At 32.9% G+C, this 24,705-nt stretch overlaps 1 protein-coding gene across 3 annotated transcripts in view; it reads left to right on the forward strand.

Annotated features, from left to right (window-relative positions):
- Window positions 1-18,359, forward strand: part of LOC138335459 (lysosome membrane protein 2-like) — a 40,315-nt gene extending 21,956 nt beyond the window's left edge. For all 3 annotated transcript variants that reach the window (XM_069284559.1, XM_069284558.1, XM_069284561.1), the window contains 13 exons: window positions 614-749; window positions 8,242-8,402; window positions 8,916-9,057; window positions 10,471-10,680; window positions 11,484-11,575; window positions 13,016-13,065; window positions 13,628-13,697; window positions 13,980-14,158; window positions 14,889-15,007; window positions 15,629-15,702; window positions 16,189-16,240; window positions 17,060-17,224; window positions 17,878-18,359. In XM_069284559.1, the coding sequence (XP_069140660.1) occupies window positions 630-749; window positions 8,242-8,402; window positions 8,916-9,057; window positions 10,471-10,680; window positions 11,484-11,575; window positions 13,016-13,065; window positions 13,628-13,697; window positions 13,980-14,158; window positions 14,889-15,007; window positions 15,629-15,702; window positions 16,189-16,240; window positions 17,060-17,224; window positions 17,878-17,925 (1,482 nt within the window). In that variant the 5' untranslated portion in view covers window positions 614-629 and the 3' untranslated portion in view covers window positions 17,926-18,359. The remainder of the gene's footprint in view (window positions 1-613; window positions 750-8,241; window positions 8,403-8,915; window positions 9,058-10,470; window positions 10,681-11,483; window positions 11,576-13,015; window positions 13,066-13,627; window positions 13,698-13,979; window positions 14,159-14,888; window positions 15,008-15,628; window positions 15,703-16,188; window positions 16,241-17,059; window positions 17,225-17,877) is intronic.
- The last annotated feature ends 6,346 nt before the right edge of the window (window positions 18,360-24,705 follow it).

A 24,705-nucleotide genomic window follows, 5' to 3' on the forward strand; every position in this document is an offset into this window, starting at 1 on the left:
ACGAATACACATTTGTATCATTACTTCACAAGAAGTAATTATAAATAAAAATTCTCCCTATCAGTAAGTTCAAATAGAGTTTTATGTAATAAAGTATAAAAATTTTGCTATCAGAAAGTTTGGTTTTATCAGTTTCATGTCTTACTAACAGTCAGATTCATTCAAGAACGTGTCAGATTTGTTGGTCGAGGAAAGCCTGAGTACCCGGAGAAAATCCACCGACCAGCGGTCAATACCTGACAACTCCCCCACATAAATCGATAGTGAATCATATCTAATGACACGATCTATTCATGCTATCCTCTCTTTTAAGGTCAAACTGAAGTACAAGCCATGTATGTGCATTAACTCTTTTTTATCTGAAATAACTAAGCATCCATGGTCATACACCACGTACATGACTGTTCTAGAACGTGTCAAAAAAATCCGCAACATGCATTCTGATTGGTCAATGATGTAATCAGCGATAAATTATTAGATTGGTTAGAAATATCATGTGCATGTCGGGGTTAAATGTCCCCAGTAGATATGTAAACGTTATATATGGAGTGTGATAATGGTCAGTCAACATATTTTATCATTACCCAAGAGCACTATAACCTTCTATTCACAGTGTTGTTGTATGAATCATGGGAAAGAAAACCTGGAGATGCAGTATAGTATGTGTGTGTCTGGGAATCTTCACCGTCATTTCTGGATTAGTGATGATTCCTTTGTTGACGATATATATAAATCACATGATTGCTAAGGTAAGTAAAATACATTATACTTCCAACACTGATATTTGTGAAGAGGGACTGAACTGGGGCAATAATCGGTGATCATGTCGTTCAATCGATGGAGAATCTGGTTTATGTTCAGAGGTCCCGAGTTCGAGTCCCAGTGATCGCTACAATATGCCTATCCTGTCACATTTGAATATATATAGTATGTGTTGAGATTATGGTAAATGTTTATGGCGCCGTCAATTTTCATCTCTTTCCCTAAGTCTATTATGTTTGTGTTTTTGTCTACTTTCTACTCTGTATTTTTGTCAGCAAGTAATATTCAATTCTAAATTATTTCATCTTGATTTACAAAGTACATATTTATTCAATATATGTAATATCTATTTTTCTCTCCATATTAATGTATTCATTATATATATAGAAAGTTTTCATGAAAAAAATATTTGTGGAAAATTGTCCTGACATTATTGTCAACTACTATGCCTAAAAGCCTTATTGTGAAATCGCCCTACCTTAGCTATGTCAACACCGGGAGTATACATCTGTACTAGAACTACGACTTGCTATACAGGGTTAACATCGACAACTTAACATAACAATTGGAAAACATCTATTTTCGTCTCGGGTCCTCACGAGCACACCCATGGCCTATTTAAACTATATCAGCCTCTAAAACTTGATGCCGTGCACTTCAATGTTCCTTCTACCGATAATGCTATGTTTAACCCAATGGATAGCAATGTTTTCTTTACTTGACGGGTATCCCCTTCGTCTTGACAGGATCATTAGGCCATGTATATATATAGATGTATTATACCACTTAAGCATGCTGTTTGATCCAATACACACATGTCATCCACGATGTCCGCTGTGACTCTTTAAATACATAGCCAGGCCTGAGGCTATTTTGTAAATCACTTTCACGGCTAAAATGTAAACAAATGGAGCAAAATAAGAATGTACCTAAAATGAATGATAAAATCGTAGTAAAAAAAGGAAAAGAAGGTGTCTATCTTTAGTCCCGAAGAAAGCCATGCGAAATAGCCATGTAATATATTTCAATTAAATATTTAGCTATTACTTAACTCATTAATATGGAATGCCATTTTGAACTTAGCATGTAAATTAATAGATCTATTCTGATACATATGTATATAAAACAGCTTTAAATAAAACATTTATTTAAGGAATTGATAGAATTTAAGAAAAACCAATATTCATGATATCTAATTTGTACCCCGTAAGAGATAGATCCCATCCAAATTATTTACATTTTTTTATCTCGGTCACTATGGACGTCGAGACGTACACATGTATGATAAACCATTATCACCTCAGTGACATCATGTTGACAAAAGGTCATGCGGGTATATATGTCGTCGAAAGAAAAAACAAAAACCTCCAAAAGTTCTCCATTAAAGATTATTGTATTCGAGTGACCACTTCAGTGGTCAGTAGACCGAGCTAGGATCACTTCATGCAATGTTCGAGTTACTTAAATTGACCACCCAGTGGGGATAGGTTTATGTCAATAAGGTCATTATCTCGGTCTAAAGGTAACCTAAAGTTTAGGACATGTGCACCAAGCGAGGACAATAATCTTACTTTCTGTCTATAATAAAGGAAATATACAATATAGATTATGACAACTTAGGAAAATAAAGTCATGCTTTCGCTTCCTTTACTGCATTTACGTTTGAGTTTCATTGTCTATTGATTTTTAAGACAAATATTCAATAAAAAATGAAAGCGCTATAAATTTATACCACTTTTTTCAGACATTTGTCGTATTTATATTTCAAATAATTAAACCACGTTTTTCTAAATAGTTGATTACACTCTAACGCAATAACAAGCGTTCATTTATAAAAAAATACTTCAATTCTCATAAGGTCACAGTAATAGCAACCTCGCATTCGCTGTTCTCAATATGCGCTTAAACAAAATACAATGAGGATGATATCGTCATTAATTTCCAAGAGATGTCAATTCAAATTATTCTTAGTGGTAATTGGATAAAAATGAGCCCACAGTTTCTTTCTGTGTTTCTTATGTAAATAATATTATACATAAACATTTTTTGGTGAATTATTTATCGTCTGATCACAATCTGTGGAATAAGCAAATTATCTCGTGACCTGTGAACACAGGGTTTGACACTCGTTGTCTGGTAGTTTTTCATTTTCAATGATCGACCCTCCGATTTCTGAATACTGCATCAGATAAACCATGTTCTTAAGCAGTAAAACCTTCTTAATTTCTGCGCACAACGAAGTAAAATCAGATCCCAAGTTTTGGAGCCTGTTTATTTTTACTTCTTTGAGAAACGTATAAAGAAATTGCGTATAATGAATTATTTTTTTATATGAAGTAATTCAATGGTCCCGGCATGCAAGTTTTTGCTCTATAACAATTTTTTTCCATATTTTGGTTTTGAAAGTATTAGATGTAGCCCTGTTTTAAAGTGAAACTTTGGGCCAAAAACAAGAAATTCCATTGATAGAAAATCAAATACGATCAAACAAGTATACAGTTCCTTGTATATAATAAAAAATCTGCAAAAGAAGACATTGTTGCCAACTTTGGAATTTGTGAGTTAGCTTGGTAATTACGTTGATTCGGGGTGCAATTGACGGATTGCCAGCTGTCAATCAAACCCCACGTGACTTTGTATTTTGTATTGTGTGTGCTACTATGTTTGCTCCGACATTGAATAGAAACACGTGCGTTTGTGAGCACGAGGCGTGGCTATATTTCACCTGGCGATCGATCAATAGGTAGTATGACTTTAGTTAACTAATTGTATTAAAGTGTACATATACTTCCATATCTCTTACTTTGTTTTGGTCATCCATACTATAATAGTGTTTGTAGATAGTATATGTATGCTTTAATATTTCTCAGATCTGGGTTTCCGTGTCACTCGACTTTTTTTTAAGCTTGACATTTTAGTAAGCTTAATATTTATGTTGTCTATTAGTTTAAACATATTTTATTGAAACAAAAGGATCGGGCACAAGTTATTTCAACTTATATCAAGCCCTCTCCAACAATATAACATATATACATAATCAACATTTGAAAATGGCGGAATTAAAATGTTATTTAGAAACAAAATCTTATGCATATTCAAAATCAATATAAACATAGAATTAACGTAGTAGTTTTGAACATACAAAGTACAATTCCATTTTTCTTACATGCTCCATGACAGATAGAGAGAGAGAGAGAGAGAGAGGGGGGGGGATGGGTTGTCTATTATACATTATGTCGACACGATTAGCTATAATATTTTATAACACATCTAAAGGATTCTATCGTCTTTGTCGATACATGAAGTTCATGTCCAAATTTAAAAACTAACCAGAACATAAATAAACATTATGTAATCGTTCCAAAGTACGAAAAAATCGTATCAAAATAAACGATACAGGCCCTCTGGGCCTCTTGTTATACTGTTGTTATATATCTAGGTGATGTGATATACAGTGTACCATAAATCAAAAGATCACTGTAACGGACTTTGACCTTTGAACTATGCCGATTAAAAACTGTAGTGCGTACCTAGTACACGTACGTTGCTTTTAAGGTTAAAATAAGTATGTCTGACTGATTTGGCGTCTTAATTAAGAATTTTGTTCTAAAATTATACCATTGTTGGGGTTCTCAACCATTTTTTATTGTTTTATTCTCTATGAAGAATGTTAGCGTATTAAAATATAAGCTTGTTTAAAAATAAAAATATGAAATATTGAAATTATGTAAGAATCCTTCTACGAAAGGGATATATATTGTTATTCACATGCAGTTAAAAAAATCAAAATAAATAAACAGAAAAAAAAAAAAAAAAAAAACAGAAAAAAAAATTAAAAAAAAGAAAGAAAAATCAAAGCCCCATTTTGAATTGATAATTAAGTTGTTATCACCAATTGCATTTTTTCTGTACACAATGTTAAAAAAAATAAAGCCCGTGAAATATGTTGGAGCAATTCGAATTTTGTATGTAATTTCGTTATTTCTTTAAAAGTTAATTAAGGTTATTTTATATTATGTACATGTTTTTGACTTCCACAAAATTCACACATTATCAAAGACAACATCAAATATGCATATCATTAATTACATATAAAAAATACTACGTTGACGCTAAAATCGTTATAGTGTATACTAAAGTAAGCACTTCCATCGGGAAAACAAGACTGAATTATATAGAAATATTGCTCGAAAATTATAATTATACAATAGCTAATTGTTCAACTGTAACTATCGCGAGAACTAGAGTGAATAATACAGAGATATTATAAGAGTACAACATCAGATAATGCCAATATTCAACTGTATCTGATGACAGCTTCACGGCATGGTTAATACAAATATAAAAATAAAGCATTTAATACTTATTAAAAACTAATTTTACCGTGTCACAATTGTCACAATTTTGAGATGGCTGAAATAAGCTTTGCCTGACGCCAAATTCGTTTGCTTTTTTTGCAATAGAAATCGTTGAAATTGAAATAGTCACAATTGTGCTAATACAACGTGACCTTGTCTATAAATACTTCTGTCGAAAAGGAATGTGTGAAAAAAAATATACTGATCTGTGATACTGTGTGACTTTTTTTAACTAATCGTTATCTGAACAATATATCTGTGGATGATATATAGTCACGACGGTTGTCTGGTGTTATGCAATATCATGATAGTGGTACAGTCTATTACGAAGGGCAATTTAGTGCAGAGGTAACTGTAGCGCGAACACAACACGCTTTTATCAAAGTTATGTTCAATGATAATCATTTGATTTTACAGCTGATAAATGAGGTACATTTAACCACGTAAAAAAAGAAAAGTAGAAAACATTTAGTAATATATTTTTATGATTTTATAATATATAGAGGATCTTGCATGAGTGGACATATACGAGCCTATAGGCGAGTGGCATATCAGAATATTTCACTCATTTGATGTATTTCACATTACATAATCACGAATATAAGATTCTATTTATCACATAACTTTTATTAATAGAAATATAGGTGGAACATTTTATTTTTTCTCTATATAACAATATAATTCCAGCTCGGATGTGACGTTTCTGTCTACGGAGACAATCATGCGACTTCATTTGTAGATTATGACGTTAAAACTACATGTGACGTCATACGAAGTGTTATTACACACGTGTTTTACTATATGTATGACAAGGCCGTAAGATATGACTGGACGGGCCAGTTATGTGATATATATATATAGATACAATCCCCGTGTATATATTGTGTAGGTTCTAGGAGTTTTCAAACACATGAATATCAATTTTCAACCTTTGATGAGGTCCATATGGTGTCATATCGACCTGCGTTATACCACAGTGGTTACTTTGAATTATACCAGTGCATTATAACCCCGAATAGACATAAATAAAGGTCCTTAATTCTTATATTAGATAGATAGGTAGTTTTTTTTCTATCAAAATTATATTTGCTATGTTATAAAAATAAAACTATACAAAGATATTGTTTGATGTTTGAAAGTTAAAGATAAACATTTATCGGCTAATTCCTTTCCGAAGCAAAATTTCTATAAACATGAAAATTACATAAGAATGATACCGTTTGACTGAAATGAGGTAAAAACAAAGTTAGCAATAAGGATGAATTGTTTCAATAATGGTGGGTGTCATACATATAAACGAACCGTATATTAATATTGTGTGCTAATGCTAAAATAGACTGAACTAGCTGTGTGTAAAGGTGTGTGAGTGGGAGGCTGAGTATGTAAAAAAAATGAAAAAAAAAATGAAAAAAAAAAAAAAAAAAAAAACAATTATAAAATAGTAAAAAGATTAAATTCTTTCGTTTGGTGCAGAGATAGAACTAACGTATGGCAATTAGACCGATGGTGGAAATATAAGACGATCTGTGTTATGGAAATGAACATTTTATTTATCTTAATTAAATCGTTTAGACGATTATGATAAGTGTAATATCAATCTATGGTAATCTAAAAGCTATTGTGACTCTACAAAATTATTGATATCGTTTTACATTCCCATTAAAAAAATTAAAAGCCGTTTTGGAAAGGTAGTGGGCCTTTAACTGACCAAGATGGACAGTCGAGGATAGGACACTTAGATTAGAACGTGCTTGACTGGTAGGTCAATCGTCACTATTTACAAGTTCAATGTCAGTGTCAGAGAGATAACATTTATCAGATGGGTTTCATTTGTTTACACTTGAAGCTGTACATATATACATGCACTATGTTAATGATACTTAAATCACAACTAACAGAAATCTGTATTTGTTATCCGTACTGGTCTTTCAGTGATCGCAATCTTACATGATTGCTTGTAGATAAATGTGAATTTTTCTCATTTGGTAAATTTTTAATTACGAAACACAAAAATATACACATTTAAATTTTAGTTGAGTTGACTCGGTGTTAACTATTGCAACTTAAGAAATATTTTTATAAAGTTCAAAGACCATTGAAATGCTTAGTTTTTCATACTTTGAGATCATAGTTTTTGTTTGATGACCAGCTTCGGATGACTCGAATATCCCGTATTCCTCGAACTATTCACCGGGACCCATGTAGTTCGAAATAAAGAGGTCAAACTGTGTATGATCAATAAACATAACCATATATTTACATTCTCCACGGGATACGTAGATAGCTTCTGCTATTCATAGCCGCTATGAAAACTAGAAAAATACATTAAATCCCTATATGTAGATCAATCGGCATGACTTTATCACGCAATGCATCACTTGTTTACCCGATTAATATACTTTCATAACTTCGGCTTGGTGACGTCACAATGTTTGTTATATGTAAGATTAGGAGAAACATTATGTGGTACTCTCCGTCTTTATCACTTACTCTAAAGATATTCGCCGAAGCAAGTTACATAACACCCATTTATTTCGTGAAGACAAAAGATCCGTCTTGAGAGGTTTCATTGTACAGATTCACTTAGCGTAGCATCAAAAGTATTATGAAATATCTAAATTTATTTATATCAGTGTATATATCAGAACTTGGGTATTAACTGTATTGATTGTTTGACCTTATTTTCGGTCATTCATGATGGTGAGTCGCTGAGAAATCAGAAAAATGATAAAGTCAATTGTATCAACATCAGTATAACTCCTCTAACTCGAACTACATTGTAGCTTTCTTCAAATACCTCGAATTCGTCTAACAGGTTGCGTAGTTCCGACCATTCTCCTGTACATTTCATGTAACTTGAAACCCCAGATAGCTCGAACTTCTATTCGTCTAATACCCCTTATTCCTCGAACATAAAACCACCGCCTTCTCTTCAAATACATAACATTTAAACCATCTATTTAACGAACAAGTGTTTAGCCCATTAGATTATATTTTTTCTAGCATTTCAAATGTACATTGTTCAATCAACAAGGGTTTATTGTTATTTGAAATACAACCAATAACGTCTATTTTGTTTGCTTAGGTTAGTTTGAATAACCACATACAATTTCTTTTATAGGAAGTAACCCTTGAGGAGGGAACATTTGTATATAAGGCATGGGTTGACCCGCCATTCCCCATCTATTTTGAGTTTTTTTTCTTCGATATTCTCAACCCTGAAGAAGTTACTACAATGAACCAGAAAATGGCCGTTAGGCAACGGGGTCCATATACATATCGGTAAGAACACAGCCATATTTTTTTTTATTCTGTTTTTAATGAATAAGCATGATATCAACTACAAACCTTTGTTGAAGTCAATGTATGATTATACGAATCTAGTAGATTAATGATTTTGAAAATCAAATTGTATTAGATTGCGTAGCCAAGAACCTGAACGTTGGATTCTTCAACGCACATATGTATGTATTACATCGTATAAGCAAAATAAAAGATAGTAATTTTAATAAAAAAATATGAATTATTTGTTTTCTCAATTATTCAAAATATCAAAAAATAAAACTCCGTGTGAATATCATTTCCCAAATTAGAATAGTGTAAAATTTTATCCATATCTGATTATCATTGGCTATTTTATGTTGGCATGTCCTCATTGCATGATAAATGTTTTACTGATAAGAGTCTTTAAAATAAAGGCCTAATTGTTTTACATATGTGTATTTTAATTCAACAAATTGTTTTTGAAACAGTATTATGTTGTTTACTGTGTTTGTCATTGTTTTGTATTTTCAGACTGCTGTCAAACAAAAAGAACGTGACTTTTAACCCTAACGACACGGTGTCCTACCGCCAAGTTGACACATATATTTTTGACCGGGAGAGGTCAGTGGGACCTGAGTCGGACACTTTCCTAACATTGAACGTAATTCTTCTGGTCAGTATGATATTGGCAATTAATAAATAAGCAAATAAATAAAATCGATAAATAAATAAAATCCTGAAAAGCGCAGAAACGACTTTTCTCAACTTTGAAATATTTTCGCAATATTTTTATTATTATTTCAAATAGATATTTACTATAAACATGGTAATTTTCACCAAACAAACCATGTTTTAAATAATCGATGTCAGTTATGTTACAAAGAATCGTTGTCTGTGATGTTACAAAGAAACGTTGTCTATGATGTTACAAAGTTTCGTTGTCTATGATGTTACAAATGACCGATGTCAGTGTTGTTACACGTTTTCTATCATGTTACAAATGATCGATGTCTTTGATGTAACAAAGAATCGTTTTCTATAATGCTACAAATAATCGATGTCAATGATGTTACAAAGAATCGTTTGTCTATCATGTTACAAATAATCGATGTCAGTAATCTTACAAAGAATCGTTTTCTATCATGTTACAAATAATCGATGTCAGTGATGTTGATCGTTGTAACGAATAAAGAATCGCTAAATTCAAAACACAATTTAATTATATATACAATATTATACAGAGATGGTTTACAATATCTAAAGTATTGGTGTGTACAAGACTATACGATGATTTAAAGTGTTACTTATCTGTATGCGAATGTCTGGTATAATCGTTGATCCTTCCAGTTTCAATTAACAATAATCACAAATCCACAAGGAAATTGAATCCACCGATGATTTTAAGTTCCAGGCAATATGAATAAATCCACACAAAGTGTTGTAATAATCCACAGATAAAGTCACAATGCTCTCCATAGAATCTTATATGGCGCTGTACATTCTTGATATGTCTTATTACAGTCTCATACAGTTCTGATTAGCTTTGGACAGTTGGAGTATATATAGCTAAACCCTAGTTCAAGAATATTGGAGAACCTTCTACTTCTAGAAATATCTAACTAAAAACAGTAAACAATAAACACACAGAACTTTCTGGAAATAGATCATTCTAGATCTCTACTTATAATCAACATGTTTACAAACATATTTGTTTATACATGATAATATTCTAGAAAGTTCTATAACCTGGATTAATGATATGACCTTTATAGGATGTATGATAATAAAGCTATAGGAGTTATCTCCCTTACCTCATAACTACATGTATTTAGTGTCATACATAACAATGATGTTATAAAGAATCGTTGTCTATGATGTTATAAAGAATCGTTGTCTATGATGTTATAAAGAATCGTTGTCTATGATGTTAAAAAAGATCGATGTCAGAGATTTTACAAAGAATCGTTGTCTATCATGCTACAAATAATCGATGTCAGTGACGTTACAAAGAATCGTTGTCTATGATGTTACAACTATTTATCATCGTTTTCGAAGTAACTGACCTATGTTATTTATCATGTTGTAGACAATGTTTAACACCGTCCGGTACGAATATGAATTCATCAAAATAATGACGGAGTTACTAGCAGACTCGGTGGATGACAATAAACTCTTTGTCCGTCTGTCTGTAAGGGAAATTCTTTGGGGATATGAAGATACTATTCTCGTTAAAGTCAAGGAAGAGTTAAAGATCTTGGGCATTCCATTTGATGACCATTTCGGTTTCTTTTACCAGGTATGCTCTATTCAAAACGATATTAAAAATGGATAAGATATAACCTCAATTAATTTTAGATGTAATGATAAAAATGGTAGTATAATATTTGTATCTGTTTCGTAGAATTATCCGTACAATATTTTGTTCATTTAAAATTAGCCAAAGATTCGAAGGGCCGGCTCGAATATCAATCTTCATGCATTTGCACTTGTATGATAAACAGATGTTTATATTATCCCTTCGTGTTTCTGGCCAATTTTTCTATTCTCCGCAAGCTTGTTTCATTTTCACTATTTTTCTTCATAGTTTTAAAACAGTAATGAGCTAATACCAAATTAATCGAGTTTATCCAAGGGCACATTATCAACAACGATAAAAAGCCCATTATCATAATAAGATTACTTAATACACCATTAGTTATAGTGCAAGTCAATTTACAATATCAACGCTTTACTGATAACTTTGTAAAAGACAATGAAATATATATTTTACGAATACAATAAAAGAAAACAAAAACAAATTGCAGAGAATGCGAAACGAATGCAAATTTTTAAGAAACCCATTTTAACTCCACTCCCACACCCACCATAAAAAATGTTATATGGAAGTTTATTACGAATGCTTTAACAAGCAACCAACCCATTCTTGTTTTGACTGAATTACACTTTCATTGTGTTTTACTATTTTTATGAAGACTAATTTTAACTAGTTTTCGTTTAGTGATCGCGATGTAAGTTCCACATACTCACTTATTATTGTTTTGATCAAGTATATCAAGTATTGAATTCGTTGTCGGATTGTCTAATGTTTATGTGTTTTAGTTAAACGGCACTGATGATGGCTTGTGGACAATAGATTCTGGGAAAAGAAGCTCGTCGACTAATTTCAATATACTCTCTTGGAATGGCAATAAGTAAGCTTTCAAAACATTGATTATAACTTTTTTTCATATTGCAGGAAAATACTTTTGATCAAATAACTATAAAAGAATCAAATATTTTTTAAAAGATTATCAATGTCACTAACTTAAACTAAGGTGACCTAACTTTAACTTATCTGACCTAACTTTAACTTACATCACCTAACTTTAACTTATCTGACCTAACTTTAACTTACATGACCTAACTTTAACTTACATGACCTAACTTTAACTTATCTGACCTAACTTTAACTTACATGACCTAACTTTAACTTACATGACCTAACTTTAACTTACATGACCTAACTTTAACTTACATGACTTAATTTTATCTTGCATAACGTAACTTTAACTTAAATGACCTTATTTTAACTTACATGACCTAACTTTATTTTACATGACCCAACTTTAACTTTTATGACCCAACTTTAACTTATATGACCTAACTATAACTTACATATCCTTATTTCAAATTACATGACTTAACTTTAACTTTCATAATCTAATTTTGACCTACGTGACCTAACTTTAAGTTATCTGACGTAACTTTAACTTACATGACCTAACTATAACTTACATGTCCTAATTTCAGATAACATGATTTATTTTTAACTTACATGACCTAGTTTTTAACTTACCTGACCTAACTTAAACTTTCATGACCTAACTTAAACTCACACATGACCTAACTTCTACTAACATGACGTAGCTTAAACTCACATGAACTAACTTTAACTAGCAGGACTTAACTTTAACTTAAATGACATAAATTCATCTTACATGACCTAAATCAAATTACATGACCCAGCTTTAACTTATATGACCTAACTATAACTTACATATCCTTATCTTAAATTACATGACTTAACTTTAACTTTCATAATCTAACTTTGACTTAAACTTTGACTTACATTACCTAACTTTAACTTACATTACCTAACTTTAACTTACATGACCTAACTTTAAGCTGCATGACCTAACTTCAACTTACATGACCTAATTTTAATTTAAATGACCTAACTTAAACTTACATGACTAACTTTAACTTACATACATGTAGTATAACTTTAACTTACAGGACCTAACTTTGATGATCATGATTTTCCATATGACTAATATGACCTGTTACATTAAGAACATGACCTTTGAAATGACTAAAATGACCTTAAACATGACTAGCATGACCTTTAACATGACTAATATGACCTTTAACATGACTAACATGACCTTTAACATGACCTTTGACATTAATAACATGGCCTTTTACATGTCTAATAGGACCTTTAACATGACTAACATGACCTTTGACATGACCTTTGATATTAATGACATGGCCTTTCACATGTCTAATATGACCTTTAACATGACTAACATGACCTTTGACATTACCATCATCTTCCAACAGAAACCAAGGTTTATATTCTTTTGTTTCAGTATGTTAGATTACTGGACTACTGATCAGAGTAATATGATTAATGGAACAGGTACGTACAATGTTTCCTAGAAAAAATATAAATGTAGTCGATCATTAGTGACCAGGTAGCTCAGGAGGTAAAGCATACAGCTAGTGTTCGGAGGTCCCGGGTTCGAATACTGATCTGACCGCTTTACTTTCTTCTCTCCTGTTTCAAAATATTGATGCTCCACTAAAATACATACGGTGGTGGCATACGGGCCTTATGTCTTCGAGGGCGAAAACTTTGAAAAAGGAGGGAGGATTGTAGCGGGATTTGACTGGGTCGATCATCAGGGACTGGGTAGCTCAACGGTTGATCATTCAGTTAGAGTTTGGAGGTCCCAAGTTCGAATCCCGGACTGACCGCTACATTGTCTCCTCTCCTGTTAATATATGGTATAAAAAATAAATTCAAAATATATAATTATGTAGTTATATATAAATCAAAAAGTATGGTTACACATAGTATTCACTTTCTTCTCAGCGTAAAGAAATATAGAGCATTGATTCTATTCACTGTTTTTATCATTTACAAATTAATATATTTTGTAACTGAGTATGTTACATTATATTTTTCTTGTTTCATTTAGATGGTAACCTTTTTCATCCATTTGTTAAGAAGTCTGATCAGCCGCCATTCTTTTTTTCGCAGCTTTGCAGGTAAAATGTTGTCATATATATTTTTTCAAAAGTTCTGATGGTTTGTCGAATATGCAATTAAAATGGCAAATGAGTATTTTTCTTACTTTGATAATTGTTAATGAACTATCAAAAATATGAAATTTCTTTATCGAGACACCTATTTCGATGAATCCATTTCACATATGTATCACCCAATCAGAAGCGACGTTACATAAGACGTCAGTAAATTGAAATATTTTAAGCCAATGAAAAAACAGGATTGTTTTTGTGTGTAACAAGTCCTATCTTGATATATTTAAGGTCCATGTCGGTGGTTTTCCAGAAAGAAACTTCGACACATGGTATAGATTTATACCGATTTGTTCATCCTCGTAACATATTTGGCAGTCCTGACCAGAATCCGGGCAACGAAGGATTCTGTACACCGTCAGGCACCTGTACCCCTAGCGGACTGTATAATATCAGCGTATGTAGAAAAGGTAAAGAAAAGAGTTCAGTGTAGTAGCTGATAGCTACCTCACCGAATAACAATTATGAAATGAATTCCTCTGATATTTGGGTTGTCAGTTTATATAACATTAATGTTCAGTCATGTCGTATTATACGTTTCCTCCACAAAGCCTTGAGGTACACATGGAATAGTTTCAAGTTTTCAGATGCCTTACAGGAGACTTTTATGACTTATAATAAATTTTAACGAGATATTCCCCGACCATTAGTCAAGTCCTTTATGGACATGGTATCAATCAGTTTGATACCCAACCTATGTAACGGTCAGACACGCTACCTGAATTAAAGTGGTTTTGGTCATACCACTTGGTCATTACACAATGTGCATAGTGCGCACAGGTCCTACACTAGCAATTTCACATGTTCACCCAATATATCGTTTCTCGTGTTATTCAGTCATTGTGTTATCAAATATTTTGATGCATTCATAAAAAGCGTAATATTAGCGACAGCAAAAATACAATAAATAAAGTGATTACTATGTAATAACACTGTCTATACAGCCAATAATAGCTATGATACTGACGTCATATTTTATCATGTTTTTTGAGACGTCACAATTACATGGCGGTTTGACTAAGTAATGTTTATCTTATTTTACTCGCATCACTTTGGTATCTCAAAACCATCGTAGTATTACGAACTTTCTTCGTTCACCATTCTGATTTCACGAATTTAGATTATATTGTTCTCTTTCAGGTTCTCCGTTTTCAATATCTATGCCCCATTTTTTGTATGCTGATCAAAGTGTTATTGACGGAGTGGAAGGAATTAAGCCTGTTGAGTCACTCCATGAATCGTATATAGATGTCATGCAGGTAAATAACGTTTTTTTCTATGTATATTCAATTGGAATCATAGTCTCACAGAACAGAAAAAAGATGAGGGCTTGTGCTCATTTAACAATCAACCGTATCAACGTTATCTATTATAGTATATATAGATAGAAAGGAGATGTTTTTGGTTATTTGTGTTTTGTGAACATTTTTGACTGTCCTTACATGTAAAATGTGCAGTTTCATTTCGTTTTGTGTGTATGTGTTTGTGGTGTGTGTGGGTGCGTGCGTGTGTGTGTGTGTGTCTTAATAAAGGGACAGACCACCTAAAATCAACAATATCTTATCCATATTGGTAAAATAACTTCTTTATTTCATATTATATTGGGTATATATCTATGTGATTAGTGAAATATTTTATTTCTCAGGGCGATGCAGGAAATTATCAATCTGAGTGCGCAGATTTCAAAATGGGCAAATACGAGCTTGTCGAATAATTTTAAATGAATAAATTATTGTTACAAGATGGCGGACGGACATACCACGTATCTGCAACATTGCAATTGTCAATCAGAGAACTTTTCCTGGTCATTCAGTAGCATTCGTGTTGCAGATAAGCGGTTATAATTGATAAAATCATGTAAGTCTGTTATATATTTTCAGGATATCGGATGCGTGCTGAAAACAGAACGAAAATATCAAATAAACATGTTGGTTAGACAGAATCCGTCGTTTGAGTAAGTACTGTAAATTAACTCTTTCACCCCTATGTAACTTTAGTAGACTCTACCATCCATTGATCTGAATGAGTCCATTATGGCCTACAGTGGTGAAAGGGTTAAGGTGGAATTATTAACGACGCTTACATTTTCGTCTACTAAATTGGTAGGTTAATTGTCATGAATGATATAATCTGACCTGAACACAACCTAGCGCAAACATTCTATTGTAAAACAACATTTTACTGACATTTTCTCATTTTAGTGAGCACATAATTGTCATCAAGTTAAGCGAATCTGAAATTTTATGGTCGGCCAAAATTAGAATGTTTGGCTGAAGTTAATTGATTCAGGAAGTTATCATACTTTCGTTTACAAAGAAAAAGTATATAAAGAAAAATAAATGTTTCTCTGCTTTCTATAATCAATCATGTTCAGTAGTTTTTGCTTGGGCTTAAAAAATGTATCAACACTCTTTGTTATCCTACGTGATATTTTTTACAGAATCGTCAAAGATATAACTGAAGTGTATTTTCCTATATTTTGGTTTAATGAGGTAAGTTTCATAAAAAATAGCATGGATGGGAATATTCATCTGAAAACTGGTTATCTTAAAAAAATTAACTAAAGTTTTTTTATCGTTGTAAATTTTATTTAAATTTTATCAATGAGAGCCTTCATTGTATTATATAAATGCAACATACATGTACATGGTGTTTCAGAATACATGTCCCGACTTTAAGCTGTTTTAACTTTTTCATGCAACATCATAATTACACACATTGAGACATCATGGAAAGCAAAGTAACAATAAAATTGAATCATTCTATATTGATTGCAAAACCTGTTATACAAATGTACAATTTATATTTATAAATCACTTTCGATGGTGCGGATTTAAGCGTGCGTAATATGTATATAAATAGAAACAATGTGACTATGTAGATATGTGTTTGGTTAAAGATGCTCCACCGCCGACAGAGCATAAATGATATTCATCATTTGAACAATAATTGGTGTTTAATCGGGTATATATATATTAAATTAACACAAAAATAATATAAAATAATTTACTTCGCCTTTGGTGCATGCGCAATCAGTACTTCATTCCATATAGGATATAGTGGCACGGAATTTGTTCGGGATGCAATTAATTATTTGTTATATTTTTAACGTGAAGTAAAATTAGAAGCTCAAACTTTTCAATGGTGGTAATGGTGTAAAGTAAGTAACTTTTGTAACTGATGAAATATACCAAATCGTCTGCTCCTTTTTTAATAGTGAAAAAAATACCATTTGTCAGCGGTGGAGCATCTTTAAACATAGTATCTAGATTTCCGTCGTGAAATATTTTCACCTTGTTATTTGTTTGAAGAGTACAGTTGTGACTGACGATTGGGCGAAATTTATCAAATCCTCATATATAACCCCGGTCGGCATCGCTTCAGACGTACCATACATATCTATTGGCGCCGGCGTTCTTGTCACTTTTATCAGCTCCATCGCCATATACAGACAACGGCGGAAGTCAAAGGTCAAGGTAATTATGGCGCCATATTGATTTATGTAACTTATTTTATATGAAATGTTATTTATCAAATTTATAGATATACGATATTTCTTTTCTTTACATTTTAACGTGAGTACAAACAGATGAATAATTTAATACGTACATGCAAATACTAAAAAAGACGGTAACCAACTTAATACATACACGTAAACACGAAGCTAGACTTCTGAGTTATATAGTAACCTACTATTTTTCATTGATAAATAAGAAAAACATAGATATTTCTGTTCAAGTGAAAACATATTTAATGAAAATTCGTGACGAGTAATAATTGCACGCTGATATGTAAAGTGACTATATTACCAAAACGGCTATTGTATTCAAATTTAAAAAAAAAATCATAATTTTGTAGAGTCATAATATTACATATCTTTAAACATGAGACAATGCCATTATGTAAGCAAGATAATATACAGTTTTGACCTTGGCATGGTCTCAGAGATTATCTATGGATATAGACATTAACAGCTTTAATTTCCTAGTTAAAAAATAATTCAAAATCAAAATGCATTTAACATATTTCACCTTAGTCGATTGATATTTTACCAATATTTGATTTTTTTTGTACTCAATACAAAAGGTCTTCTGCTTTATATATTACCCAATATTTTCTTTCTTGGCAGAAATTCGCAACACCGTCTGAAAATACATCGTTATTGACGAACAACTGACGCAAACCCAGGGATTAATTTGCTTCAAATGAACCAAAGAATCATATATGAAACCTATGCATCCGTTATGTGTTCTATGTTGAAAACTGTGGTATTATATATAGCCATCAAGCGAGTGTTCTAGTCAAGTCAACATGACCGTCGAACGTGTTCAGGTATACTTATGATATTACTACGCCTCACATCACCATGGTAATCCTGTTACTGTTGGATTACATTATGTGTTTTAGCTTTTCGTTAACACCCTCTTCAAACGTATTCATACCACAAGCTCTCGAAACAAACTTAAGCCTGACATTTTTCACATAAGCTACATCAGGAGAAAAACTTTAAGTAACTTTTGTTTTGTGAAATCGGAGTCTGGTCGAGTGGCCATCAGGAACGTCCACAATGTCGGATGTTCTGATAAACTGGTAATATTTTAACGTGATTCATCGTCGCTTTCGGCTTTCATCATTCATCGAATCGATCGAATTTCGTCTTCATCCACATTCTTCCTACGAGTTCTCGTCAACTAACTGTCACCATCATTCTGCGTCATTATCGACTTCAATCATCACTGGATCGATTATCGTCACTATCCTCGTCTTCCTACGAGTCTCGTCAACTAACTGTCACCATCATGTCTGCGTCATTATCAACTACTGTCACCATCATGCTGCGTCATTATCGACTTCAAACATCACTGGATCGATTATCGTCACTATCCTCGTCTTCCTACGAGTTCTCGTCAACTAACTGTCACCATCATGCTGCGTCATTATCGATATGAATCATCACTGGATCGATTATCGTCACTATCCTCGTCTTCCTACGAGTTCTCGTCAACTAACTGTCACCATCATGCTGCGTCATTATCGACTTCAATCATCACTGGATCGATTATCGTCACTATCCTCGTCTTCCTACGAGTCCTCGTCAACTAACTGTCACCATCATGCTGCGTCGTTATCGACTTCAATCATCACTGGATCGATTATCGTCACTATCCTCGACTTTCTACGAGTTCTCGTCAACTAACTGTTGCCATTACTTTTCGTTGTTTTCCTTCGCAAACGTGACCTGGTCTAGTGAGTATCATATCCATCTTCATCGTCGTGTGTTCGGAAATCAAACGACCACCAAGGTCTTTCATCACCATTGGCTTTATTCACCATAGGATATTACAACTGTCTTTAATCAAGATCACATTACAAATATATCGTGTTTAACAGACCAAAGCTGTGACAAAGTTTTTTCTTACAAGTCTACAGCGAAGGAACAATGCATGGTTAATTCGCAAGATTCCATCACCCTTGCGAACTCAATGTTTTGGCATTGTGAATTTAGAAGTGCCATATTTACTTGTGTGTCGTGACAAAAGGATAATTACCTTAGTGTTTCTAAAACTGGAAAGAACTAGTCGATGTGCTACTGAAATATTAATAAATATCGACTTCCATGTGACTATCCACAATCTAACAATATTACAGTATAAGATTGTTTCCTTGTAACGTCACAACAGTATACAACTGTTTTCCACAAAGAGAATAGTATATGTCTATATACTCTCATCTCAATGACACGCCATCGTCAGATTTTTTTAATTTCTGTGTGTATTGCTTTATTTGGTAATTCGTCTTTGCTCATAAATGAGTAGGTAGGTATTGATTGTGACGTCATGTGTTTGCAAGCAAAACGTCACAAAAAGAAAACGATTTTTTCCTTCATAAAATGATGACGTTACAATCAACCATACCTTCCTCAAGGGAGATAAATCTGTAATATGCAAATAATCTGAAATCTTTCATGCAATAACGTCGCCTTATTGTACATCGAATTTTCAAAAACATTGGTGATGCAGCATCAACGAACAAAATATTAGCAATAGACTTCGGATAATAAGGGTATCACAATTGTTTCAGTATTATATTAATTGATTGAAGTTATTTGTTAATTACATTAAAAGTTTACATATTGTTTATTATGAAGAAATAAAAATATTATTTTTGTAAAGCCTGTGTTATTTTTTATCTTTCGCGCATTGTCAAATAGCTCATTGATGCCGTATTCAAATGGCGTGTTTGGTTATGCTTTTGAAATTGAAAGTGCAACTGGAAAATGCTGTGTTTGTGGAGAATCCTGGAGTTAATGTGTTTGAAGAGTGGAGATTTACCTGTGTGGATGTTTAATTGCATTTAACTAAATGGCTGCTTTAGCTAGCGATGTTTGTAGATATTAGGAAGTGTTCTCATTACCAACTTCCTAGCAGGCACTAGGCGGCAATTTCTCTATGACGGTATTTCGGTCAGAACGACATCACGAAACATATTCTACATGTCGCTACACTAAAGTCAGTAAGAAAAGAATTATTGTCTCATAAATTCGTCTTCTTCTTCTTCCTTTTTTTGTTTTGTTTTTGTAAGGTAAAGTGTAAGTCCCGAGCAAATGGTAATATCGTAATTTGAACAATTTTTCGGGGTTGATAAAATATTCTTTTATAACCAGTGATGATAACAAACAGTTCTGATGAACTGTTACACTCAAGAAGTCTATTGTATACCTATTTACTGTATACCTATTAAAAATGAACGTATGCAATATAACAGGTAATTGTCTTGGAATGATATGTTCGATTTCTCGAGACAACATTTTGATCGCAAATATGCAAAATGTGGTCTCTTATAATATAACCATAATATGTAAATCGTGTAACATTAACTGCAGAGATAATAGTGCTGTCATTGACACTGATCTTGGAATGTCTTGGAAATTAGACAAAATTCAAAACGTTCATATAAATAAATGCTATTCTTTAATACAGCAACAATTTATTCCCTCGGTTTACTCTACCAGATCTCTCAGAGTTACTTCCCCTTTGTTGTACCTGATCAGGTATATTATAGTTACTTCCCTTCGTTTCACTTCGTCAGGTATATAAGAGTTACTTCCCTTCGTTTCACTCGTCAGCTATACCAGAAATACTTCCCTTTGATTTACTACGACAGTGTTCCAATACACACAACATTAAGGTAAACAATCGTACCATAACTGTGAGTATTTAGTCTTTAATGACAAGTTATAGAAATAATATCAACTGACCTAATCCTATATATAACATTAAGTGTTAAAGTGTTAATCGTCATACTTATGAGCAGAACACAAGCAGTTGAACACGATTTGGACTTCCTGTTCAAAACACACATTTTATTTCACACATGCAGGGTTATGGATATTAAGAAAAAGAAATGCGCAAGAAAAGGAGAAAGTTTAAGGCTGTTAATTTCTGTCGAGATAATTGTATTTTATCACAAATTCAGTAAAACAGTACTAGAACATTCACATGAAAAATCTTAATGAAAAATATCACATGTAATCGCAGAACCAAGACTTACCTCCCGTTCATCACTATAATTGACTGATTTCAGACTGAGTCGTTCTTAGACCTAAGCTACTTTGAGAATAAAACATGTTATTGTTTTGGTTTGAATTCAAATTTTAAAAATTCATTACAGATTTCCGTGGTCACATTCATATGTATATTTATTAGGCACCACCCCATATATTCCAGCTGGTTCTGTCACTGCCGCTATATCCGCATCTGGACTATAGGGATCAACCAACTAAATAAAAAAAGACCTTCGAAATGGCCCCTGCGTATACAAGATTGAGCCCAGGATAGAATTTTAATCCGGCCGCTGATTGGCTGGCTAATTATGAATTTCAAAAGTAAAAATGTTTTCTGACAGGTAATTATTCCTAGATAACCATGATATGAATTTGGAATATTTCATATTGCGATTTAGGTTCAAAATATCAACTTTGATAATGAATAGGTAAAAGCATTAGAATTTCAGGACTTTTTAGTACAAAATGCGCCTGATTTCAATAAAGCTACCCTGGTTGGAGTTTGAGCAGAAGGACCCAAACTATTTTTTCTATTTAGTGTTTTATGAGAACCTAGACTTTAATTATAGAACACAATAGCTAACTAATATTCCTTTGTTTTAATAATACAGTACAAAACTTTAACAAAGTTTAACACTGTGGTCTATTTAAGGATTAACTTGAATAGATTTTTTATGTTATGGAGATATAACACAAAAATCTGAGTGTACTCTCATCATAAACCGCAAAAATATATTCAAATTAATCCTTATAATTCAATTTACTAAAGATAATCTCTTTAATATTCAAAAATCATTTTGGGACTCTTTTGTCTATGAAATCATTACGCCGTCATATTAGCCAATCAGAAGCAACGTTATAAACGGCGACGCCATCTTTTCCTTTATGGGCTGATAAAGTACATTTTTAAGCCAATGAAAATGCTCGTAACAAGCAAAATTGAATTATATAAAATTATTAAGTTGGTTGCTCTCTATATCATACCGAATAACGGCTCTGTACATTGCGGATTTGAAGTTGGGCGTCGAGCTCGCTGTTATCTTCAAAGGAATTATCTGCCTATTAGCCTATGATTGGTCAGGTTTTTTCCTCAGGACTGACTTCAGTTTTACCATTACCATAATCCAGGGGTGGATATAACGACAGTGGAATACCGAGGATGGAGTAACTTCCGTAATTCAGTCACCGATGTTTAATTTCGTTCAACAAAATCTTGTTTGTGATTTTCCGAATTTGTATAAACCATCGTCTTATCGGAGCGTTTCGTTTTAAACTTTGTAATTCAGCTTTGTAAAGTTTAATACACATTGATATACGAATCATGACAGTTCGCATTCAATGCGATTTTAGTAACATTCTTATGTATGCCTGATCATCAGGGACCAATGAAATCATCTATTCAAAATTAGAATTTAAATTTGATAACGTTCAGTTGTGGTCGGTAATATACTTTACTTGCAAAGAAGCCAATTTTAATCATACGCAGGTTGAGAAAATATATTAAAGATTCTGTTGTAACAAGATTTAGGTGCAAACAATGCATAATAGTAATTGTCTGAAGTAAAACATCTCATTTACTATAAATTTTTGACAATGACTATTCAAGCCAGAAGATCTCCGAATGATTCTATATAATCCGGTGGCTTGTGTCGGGTTTTGCAGGGTTCCGTGGGGATTTCGTGATGAAGTTTGAAACTATACACCAAAATGTTCAGTAGGTCTTTCTCTTTGGAAAAATGATGACGTCAATTGTTTTGACCATGCGGTGGGGTCAAAGTTAGGGGTCAAATGTGAACTGGTCAAATAAGCAATAATACCTCCTTTGGCAGCCAGAAATTCAAGTTTAAAAGTAGATCGCCTTTGAGTTTTATCTTATTATGGGGTTAAGTACGCTATTCATGTTTAGCAGAATGCTTAATAATTCTTAGATAGATATTTTGTCAAAATATCGCTAAAAAATCAATTTTGTTCATTTTACGGAAAACTAGTATAGTCTGCCCAGTTCCGAGAGAAATGTTGACAAGGTTCGAAAGTTTAAAAGTTTGACAATGACTAACTAAGTCAGATGTCCCAATGGAAATCTTTATGGTCTGCCCAATTTCGAGAGAAATCGATATTTCTACATGTTTGTCTCTATATCACATGGATAAAGTTGCATGTGTCGTAATTTTCATATAGACAATGGGACATAGAATAGTTGATCACTGGGGTTACTGCCGTTCTATCATAAGATTGCACGATTGTGTTACAGTACTAGTGTATCGACTCACTGTAGTAGATTACATCGCTACATGTTACAGGTGAAGTGCCTATGTAACACGCATTGTGATTGGCTGAGTTGATCTAAAAATAGAAGAGAAAAACGTGTGTGCACAGTAAAGCTGTTTTTTTAGCCTGCCATGCTTGGTCTCATTTTCTTCCGATATTCGACGAATTTAACAACTTCTTCACTGACCTTTGTTGGTGTCATGATAGACCGAACACGTGGAAGCAGAGAACCATGCTGTTCCTCGCACAACTTTGCGATGTTTCCGACAGGTGGATTTACAAACGTCGGCCGCCTTAGATATATTTTTCCATAGGACACCCCATGCCATCATTGTACATTTTCACTACCCTTTCGCGTACTTTAAGATCGGTTCGTGGCTTTGACATGTCGACATATGATCGGTTGAGGACTGCTTCTAATTTTGGCTGTGATCGGTTGAACCGCTTCTAATTTTGGCGCAATTTTAGCGAGAGATTAAAATAGTAACGTAACGTTACACATGTGCAAACACACATGTATCTTACCGGTAACTTATAATATGCACGCGTTGGCAGCTTGGCGATCGACGATTTTTAGTACTTCCACACTTTTTTATTCAGTATAAAGTTCAAATTCAGAGTTAAATTGACATTTTAAATATACCTTACCATAATTATGAAACTGAACAGTTGTTTTAGCAGATACATGTACTTTCTTCTTGACCTTCATATTTATTCATTAACGGTACCAGTATTATCATGTTTAAATCAATATTATGTATTCTTCTACAGCTAGTATAACCTGATTGTGTGTTATCTCTTTCCATGTTTGATTTTTTTCAATCATCTTATTTATATATTTACAACAGCTATTTCAGGAAACTCTGTCAGTCAAGTTCGTCACATGTGCTAGGTGTACTACGGAAAAAACCACCCAACAGTCATGTATATTACAGCGCGAATTCTATATATCAGCGTTATTTATTTTTACAGCGTAATACTTCTATTTTACAAATATTAATTTTTCAGATGTTTATCTATGAACATTTGTAATTGTTTCGACGTACTTACAACGTCCCGATTGCACAAATAGGTTGCATTGTGTAACGTTTATTTATATACACACTTCAGCCAATCACAATGCGT

This window comes from Argopecten irradians, chromosome 11, assembly GCF_041381155.1.
Source record: "Argopecten irradians isolate NY chromosome 11, Ai_NY, whole genome shotgun sequence".
Classification (NCBI taxonomy): Eukaryota; Metazoa; Mollusca; class Bivalvia; order Pectinida; family Pectinidae; genus Argopecten; species Argopecten irradians.